Consider the following 8,536-nt stretch of genomic DNA (forward strand, 5'->3'; position numbering starts at 1 on the left):
ATACAAGAGTTACAGGACAGACATAGTCCAGGTTTAGTATTATCAGCATAGTCAGCAAAGTACATCTTTTGTTTCTGAAATCAATGAAGGGGCACAAGTTAAAAGATCTGTAAAAGTAGTTAAAGCTGCTGTAATGAATCTTCGTACTGCTTGTAATTTTCAGTAAATCTGTTCTGTAGTATATAGCATAAATCAGTCTGTTAAGTGTTTCTTCTCCTATCTGAAGTCTCGATTACAAGAGAGCATGTGTTATATCTAGTAATCTAAAATAACAAGGGTTTCCATTCAATTCCTAGGTAATGCTATAGTGCGTGTTATGTTACATTTTAGTTCATTGGGAGTGAGGTCTTGCTTACAGATTTGGTCCTTGATCATGAACACAAGAGAAATATCTGTGCAAAGCCTAAAAACGTAATACTGATAGGAGAAAACTGGGATAAGAATATCACCTACAGACCAAAGACAGATCAGGCCCAGCTGTGATAATTCCTCCAGTTGAATAGACTGCCAGCATTCAATATCAAGACCAAGCACAAATAATGGCAATTTGGGGAAGGTCTGTAGGAAAGGAGAGAAGTTTGTAGAGAAAATTTGCAACAAAAAAAAGACAGTAAAACAGTGGGGTGCTTTTGATCAAAGAAAATTAATGGGAATTCGTACGGCATTTTGGTATGGTACATGTTATGGAAATAACTTTTCCCTTGGTCAGTGAGTCGGTCATTAGAGGCAATAAATTTAAGATCATTACCTAAAGAACGAAGACAGTTTAGGAGATTTTTTTTTTCTAGAGGGCCATTAGGACACGTAATGCCCTACCAGAAACAGCAGTGAAAGCAGAATCCTAATAGTTTTTAAAAAGGGAAGTGAATAAATAATTAGAAAGAAAATTTAACCGGGAAAGGGACAAAGTGGAGAGTCAGCCCAGAGAGCAGCAGCCAAATGATCTCCTGTGTAATAAAACTCTATAATTCTACAATCACTGGTATATTAACCAATATAAAGAGATGCATCATCTACTACTGCAGTTCATAGCAACGTTTTACAAATACAAAACAACCAGTCTGTGACAATTACATATTTATTTGCCAATCAAAATAAACATTTAACGGTAAGATTTCTGGTAACGTGCACGGGCACCAGGTCCACCAAATTTCTTAGCCTCACAACGACGGGGATCAGCAACCAGCAAGGTCCTGTCGTACTGTATCAGGATGTCCTTGATCTCCTTCTTGGAGGCTTCATCTACATCTGCAAAGCAACATTTGTAATTTTAAAATTGCCCAAAACAAAACAGCAGAAAATGTACTAGCATAAAAAGCTGGCAAGAACCTACATTTCTGGTAGTATGCCACCAATGCTTTAGAAATGGACTGACGGATAGCTGCAAGAAAAAAATAACCGTATTATGCACCATCAAAAAAGTTACACAAGGCTGTAGGATCACTTCGATGTATTCACGCTCAACATGTAGCTCAGTTTGGGGCTGAAAGTTGGGGTCATTGTGGTGGAGGAAACTTTAGCTCATTCAAATAACATACTAACATATCGTTAACCTGGTCATTGCCCTACCCCTTCCTGAAGCTCCTAGGTCTCATGCTCCCTCACTATGTACAATGGCAGTGCATGAACAGTTAGCACACATTAAAATGTTCACCTCTTTGGGTGCCAGTGATTGATAGGAAGGAGAAGCAATGGTTTTATATTCGAGTCAGACCCTTTTCCAGGCGATTTGACTGGAAAGTAGGGGATTGTCTTATAAGCAAGTCTGAATACACAAGTGTACACAGCACACAATGTTATTTACCATAAATTTGAGCTACATGACCACCGCCCTTCACTCGAACTCTGATGTCGACTCCAGCAAATCTTTCTTTGCCCAACAGCAGCACTGGCTCCAACAGCTATAAAGAAAGAAAATTAGTCCTTTTAAATCCATTTAGAATTTTTCAGTGTCAGAACACACCATAAATCACTCCAAAAGCAGAATTAATAAGATATTCGACTACCCAGAAAGGTCAGATATAAATAAGCATTTGGGTCTCTCCCTCACCACTCCATGACATAATCTTCTACGTCATCAAGGCTAGTACAGGGTGGATACATGTCTAGCCATGAACAATGAAAAAGGAAAAAACTCCTACAAAGCAGCACTGATACTTCATACTCCTCTGCAGTAAATAATCCTCAAAAGTAATTTGTATAAAAAAACCCTCAAAGTTGCATATTCCTTACTTCTAGTTTATAAAGCCAAACATTCCCCAATTCAAATTTAAACCTTCTGATCCCACATTACATGCACAGCATACAACATCTATTCTGTCTCAAATCAAACTTAGCACAACTACTCCTGCAGTCCCTACCTATTATTAAGAAATATTTTTGAGGACTGATTTTGTTTAGTGGCAAGAATGCACACTGTGTCAAATTAAGCAAAGCCCAAGAAATACAGAATTCAGAACATCGTATAATCCCTTTAACAGACCACGTACCTCCATCAATGCAACTTCTTGTTTAACTAGCTAGAGGATATAAGCAGCATGGATAAGTTTCTACTTTGTTAAAGGAAGGTTTAAAAATCCATACCCTTTTTGAGTCTTAGAAGTGACAGCCACAAAAACTCCATGTTAATTGAAGCTAACTGCACTAGGTTCCAAGGCAGACTACTTTTTTCCCCCAAACGGAACCAATTCCGATTAATGAGACTACAAAAAAAAGTTCCGGAGACATGAAAACAAGAGAGGATAATCCTAAAACATCCACTTTTTTTCTACAAGAAACAAAGTAACAAAATAAAATTTGGAATTTTTTTTTGAAGAGACTCAAAAATAACTAAATGTTTGCTCCAATTATAAGAGTTTTTTATTGCAACACCATGTTATGGCTAACAGCCAGTGAAGGGACCTCTAATAAAGAAAGTGAACCTAACTTTTAATGAAAACTATCATTCCAGCAATCTTGGAGCTGAACCAGGGCATGTAGCTGTGCACACCCAGCTTCAAGGTTAAGCACTGTTGCAAAAGCCGTATAAAAATTGAAGTCACTGTACTTGTTCTCAGAATAGTCCAGAGGCCCACAGGATCATTAGCAGTGTCCTAGCCAATGGATTAAGGAACAGTGTACCAATCATCAATTTCTCAAATGAGGGATGATGTGGAGATGCCGGTGATGGACTGGGGTTGACAATTGTAAACAATTTTACAACACCAAGTTATAGTCCAATGATTTTATTTGAAATTTACAAGCTTTTGGAGGCTTCCTCCTTCCTCAGGTAAATGTCAAATGAGGGAGGTAGGTCTTAAGGTTAAAAAAAAGTTTCAGTTTGTTAGACAGCTTCTCTCGACCCAAATTACATTGAAGACCAAAAATGTCAGGTAAGATAATATTTCTAAAATACTGTTTGTGCCATTCATCATCCCACCCTCAAACAAGATGCAAATAATGGTGTTCACCATTCATGTACATCTTTTCATCCATTAAGTCACATAAAGGAATAGCAGAAGAAAGGTCTGCAGTTTGATCATGCTGGTTACTTAGTAGTTTCCCCTGTCCACAGTCCAAGATTGAACAGGAAAGTCACAGATATGGCTTTTCAGTTCACAGAAAAATGGGGCCAAAAACGTGGAATTCAATCACAAAATAAGTTTTTAAAAAAACAGAATCCAATACAAAAAAATGGAATGCGACTTATTTGGTCACCGTACAGCAATGTCACCATTCTCACCTCCGAGGCAGAACATGATGTCAAGCCCCATTATAAGACTTGACCACAAAATCTAGGCTGACATTTTAGTGTGGTACTGAGGGAGTATGGTATTGTTGGAGATACAACTTTTGGATGAGACATTAGACTGAAGCCTCATCTGCTACTCTGATGGATATGAAAAGGACCTCTGGCACTATTTGAAGTGGAGGAGAGTTCTCCCAGTGTTTGGCCAATACATATGTAGTGACACCACTATTACCAGCCAGAATGGAGACAATTGGGTAATTCCCCCAGCAATCACTGCTGTAAGTGACTGGGATTGATTTTACGCATATAATTTCTATGTAACTATCTTACGTTCACTGCATTTTGCTGGTGAAATAGCCCTGCTTTTTTATCAGGAGATGAGTTCTGTTTGCTGCAGTTCGCAGAGACCCTTTTAATATAGACTCTGTAGATTGTTTGCTATACTGCACTGTTTAAACAGGCTGTTTGCTGAGTCCTGCCTTAAGTTCCACCCCACCTCCAACTCACTGGCTGACAGTGCAACTCATTGGCTGTTGTGTTTAGCTACGTAATAATGACTACACTCTAAAGGTAATTATTAACTGTAAAGCACTTTGAGACATCCCGAAGATGTAAAAGATGTAAATGCAAGATCCTACTTTCAATGCCTCCTTTATGGAACCAATGCATTGTCCTCCCACCCTGGTTCAGCAAGTGTCAATTCAAGTGTTAGTTAACTGTCTGGAAGTTTGTCACAGAAAGACTACATACTTTGCAACACACCTTCACTAATTCCTGGCTTAAACACTAATTCCCAGCAACTCTTAAGGTGCCACTCTTGTCAATGTTGAAGAGTGGGAAAGTAGGTCACTATCAACAATGCAGTTCTGAAACTATCTAAGATGTGCATAGGAAAAGCCTGGATTGACTCTCCAAAAGCTGGGACTTCACTTGAAGGTTGTGGGTCCAAACCCTCATTTCAAAACAGCAAGGACAGAACCCAGGATCTTCCTGATTTGTGTGGCTCATTATCACACCAGAGAAAATGAGACGGTCCTAAATCTCAAAACTTTTTCCCAAGTACTTAACCCACAAAAGGAAAAGCCAACAAGCAGTTAGTACATCATCCTGTAAGATCCAAACACATTCCAATAATCTAGTCATAATATGCACTGGCAATATAAAATTCAAAACCCTATAGGATAAGTGGTCACTGATCATTTCGTATGAAACTTCACTTACTTTGTACTGTAAAGTTCTTGGCTCAATCTGTTCCAGAGGCCTTCCATTTACTTTGATAAGGCCATTTCCTCTTTTGCAGTGGGCAACAGCAGTTGCTGTTTTCTGTAAAACAAGTAAAAGGTTTTCATGCAGGCCTTTCCATAGGCTACTTCTACAAGTGAAAAAGCAATATGATGGATAGAAAGAAAATCTTAAAGACAAGTTAGTTAAGCTAAAGGAAGACAAAGCACGATTAATGACTTAAGATGCAGGGACGGAGTGTAATGTATCCAAGTTTGTTGACGATACAAAGGTAGGTGGGAAAGTAAGCTGTGAGGAGGACACAAAGAGTCTGCAAAGGGAGACAGGTTGAGTGAGTGGGCAAGAAGGTGGCAGATGGAGTATAATGTGGAGAAATGTGAGGTTATTCACTTTGATAGGAAAAATGGAAAAACAGAATATTTTTTTAAATGGTGAGAAATTAATAAATGTTCGTGTTCAGAGGGATTTAGGTGTCCTTGTACAAGAAACACAGAAAGTGAACATGCAGGTACAGCAAGCAATTAGGAAGGCAAATGGTATGTTGGCCTTTATTGCAAGGGGGTTGGAGTGCAAGAGTAAAGTCTTGTTGCAATTGTACAGGGCTTTGGTGAGACTACACCTGGAGTAGTGTGTGCAGTTTTGGTCTCTTTACCAAGGGAAGGATATACTTGCCTAAGAGGTGGTGCAACGTAGGTTCATTAAATTGATTCCTGGGATGAAAGGGTTGTCCTATGAGGAAAGATTGAGTCTATACTCTCAACTTTAAAAGAATGAGAGGTAACCTCATTGAAACTTATTAGATTCTAAGAGGGCTTGACAGGATAAACGCTGAGAGGATGTTTCCCCTGGCTGGAGAGTCTAGAACTAGAGGACATTGTCTCAGGATAAGGGGTCGAATATTTAGGACTGAGATGAGCAGGAATTACATCACTCGGAGGGTTGCGAATATTTGGAATTCTCTACCTGAGGGCTGTGGACGCTCAGTCGTTGAATATATTCAAAACTGAGATCAATTGATTTTTGGATTCTAAGGGAATCAAGAGGTCGGCTGGGAAAGTGGAGTTGAGATAGAACATCGGCCATGATCTTATTAAATGTCAGAGCAGGCTCAAGACCATATGGCCGACTCCTGCTCCTATTTCTTATGTTCTTATTTTGGGATACATCCTAGGATCCGGAGGGAGAAAATTGCAATGGCCCTAGAAATTACATTCCAGGGTTCTAATGAGTGGGAGGACTGGAGTGGCCAATGCAGTACCCATTTTTAAAAAAGAAACAGAGCTAATCTGGGTAAACACCAACCAATTAGCTTAACATCTGTGGTAGGGGCATTTTTTTTAAAGTCCTTAATTAAAGATAAAATTACCACATATCTAGATAAAGAGAAAAGAGTTAGAAGCAGCTAGCACAGATTTCAAAAGAGATAACAATGCTTAACATAGAATTCTTTGAAGAGGTAACACACATGGTAAATGAGGGAAATGCAGTGGATATGGTGTACATGGACTTTAGGAAAGGCTTGACAAGGTACCACACAGATTATTAGCGACGATTAAGGGGCATGGAATTAGGGGGAATATAGCAAACTGGATTAAAAATTGGTTAGAAGGTAGTAAACAGAGAGTAGGAGCTAACGGCAGTCTTTCAGAGTGGTAGGAAGTGGCTAGCAGTGTCCCAAAAGGGTTCAGTTCTGGGGTCACTTCTATTCATTGTGTATATCAATGATTTGAATATAGACCTAGAGGGAGTGATGTCAAAATTTGCAGATATAACCAAAATAGGAGGTATAGTTAATTCCTTAGAAGACAATAAAACAGCAATAATCAAAATTTCAATGTGCTACAATTGTATGTGAAATGGCTGTATCTTCACCATAACATTTTACATAAGTCTTCAATATAATCCAGTGGATTCATGCTTCAAGACAAATGCACCATGAGGTACATGTGTAAATGAGGTATAGGCTTACAACCATAGGAAAGATGTGATAGATGCATATTTTCAAATACATCTACTGGTGTTAGAAATAGAAAAAAAGCTTAAAATTCACATGTAAGGAAAATCTAACTTTAGTAGTGAAAGTAAATTTTTCTGCTATATGCCACGTTTGAATAGGATCAGTGAAAAATATCTAAAATCATATTAACTAACCTCAGGCCAAACCAAGACGTACACCAATGTCAACATGATGATAAATTAAAACATTTGCAGCTTCGTCCGAGCAACAGACGTCCCCACACCCACAGCAATAACACAAAGTTGAAGTTTTCGACAAATACATCTCAGGGAAAATGGTCACACATACCACTCAATAAAAAAAAATCCGACTTCCTTTATACTCTTAACAGCACAAGGTCTAAAAAAATAGGATCACTTGTCAGCACTGGCAAAAAAATACTTAAATGCAAGTCTAAGCGCGGTTTAAAAAATAAAAGATCCATCTTTTGCAGTAACAGATCGTTTTGAAGTTTGATTCAGGTCTGTGTCGGTTGTGAAGATTTCACTAACCAAAGGCGGGCAGTTTACAGAGGAAATGATCAGAAACGGGAGGCCTCGGATGGCCCAGACCAGAAGCAGCACATCCAGTCCTGATGGCTCTAGTCTCCGCACGGTTAGTGGCGAGACTTGAGACTCGAAGCGGGAGCGGCGGCCGGACTGCGATCCGAAGGCCCCACGAGAACCTTAAGGAGGACGGGACGAAGTGATCGGGCCCCGCGGTCTAGAACTCCCCGGGATTCTCCACGGAGAATCTAGAGTCCTAGACCGCGGGGTGTTTCTTTCTCATTCCGGTTACAAACAATGAGGCCCAGGCGCGACACTGGCCGCGCTCAGCACACGCCGGGGAAAGCGTTTTCGTGGCTCACCTTTCGCCCAAAAACCTGAACAGATTGCAGAGGACCTTTAGCGGGCATGTTCCTGGAAAAAAAAAAGACAAGCACTGTTAGTAGCTGAATTTTTGAAAAGTTCTTACAGTTTCCCCAATCCACCCATTTTACCTGTTCCTGCGACGCAGAGCAGCAGTAAAAAGACCGAACGGGGTTTCCGACCCACCAAATCAAGAGGTTTTTTTTGCGGCGTTCATCCGGTTTACGAAACTTTTTTTTTGCGACAGCTAACTGATCAGCGAGAGCATGAATTGACGGCAGGAAAGCTATTGACTGTCGGTTTGGATGATGTGCGCGCTGAGGGCGGGAAGCTGTTCGTCAGGCAGCAGGAGGAAAGAGAAAGACTTACATTTATATATCGCCTTTCACTATCGCAGGACGTCCCAAAGCACCTTACAGCCAAAGAAGTACTTTTTTTTTAAGGTGTAGTCTCTGTTGTGATGTAGGAAATGTGGTAGCAAATTTGTGCACAACAAGGCCTTACAAACATTATGACTGGATAACCTGTCCGTGGAGTATGATCGGCTATCCAGTTAGATTATGGCTGATTTGTAGCTTAACTCCATCTACCTGCTTTAGTTGTGTAACCCTTACTACAGTTGCCTAACAATTTATCAATCTCAGTTTTGCAATTTTCAATTGACTGAGCCTCAACTGCTTTTTGGGGGAGAGAGTTCTG

The 8,536-nt window shown here is 39.9% G+C and overlaps 1 protein-coding gene across 1 annotated transcript; it reads right to left on the bottom strand.

Annotated features, from left to right (window-relative positions):
* Nucleotides 1-1,060: 1,060 nt before the first annotated feature.
* On the bottom strand, nucleotides 1,061-8,018 carry rps16 (ribosomal protein S16). Its single transcript, XM_067999471.1, has 6 exons — nucleotides 7,969-8,018; nucleotides 7,837-7,888; nucleotides 4,952-5,053; nucleotides 1,805-1,901; nucleotides 1,334-1,381; nucleotides 1,061-1,248 (listed from the first exon to the last, which is right to left on the bottom strand). The coding sequence occupies exons 2-6, from the start codon at nucleotides 7,882-7,884 to the stop codon at nucleotides 1,103-1,105; spliced, it is 441 nt and encodes a 146-aa protein (XP_067855572.1). The 5' UTR covers nucleotides 7,885-7,888; nucleotides 7,969-8,018; the 3' UTR covers nucleotides 1,061-1,102.
* Between the last annotated feature and the right edge of the window lie 518 nt (nucleotides 8,019-8,536).

The sequence above is a fragment of the Heptranchias perlo genome, chromosome 18 (assembly GCF_035084215.1).
Source record: "Heptranchias perlo isolate sHepPer1 chromosome 18, sHepPer1.hap1, whole genome shotgun sequence".
Classification (NCBI taxonomy): Eukaryota; Metazoa; Chordata; class Chondrichthyes; order Hexanchiformes; family Hexanchidae; genus Heptranchias; species Heptranchias perlo.

Bases quoted from the DNA above. Each gene is read 5' to 3' on its own strand.
- rps16 (XM_067999471.1), bottom strand. From the start codon at position 7,884: ATGCCCGCTAAAGGTCCTCTGCAATCTGTTCAGGTTTTTGGGCGAAAG. The intron at 1,382-1,804 runs GTAAATAACATT...TTTTTCTTGCAG, and splicing joins TCATGTAGCTCAAATTTATG to CTATCCGTCAGTCCATTTCT. The intron at 1,249-1,333 runs GTAGGTTCTTGC...GTTGCTTTGCAG, and splicing joins GGTGGCATACTACCAGAAAT to ATGTAGATGAAGCCTCCAAG.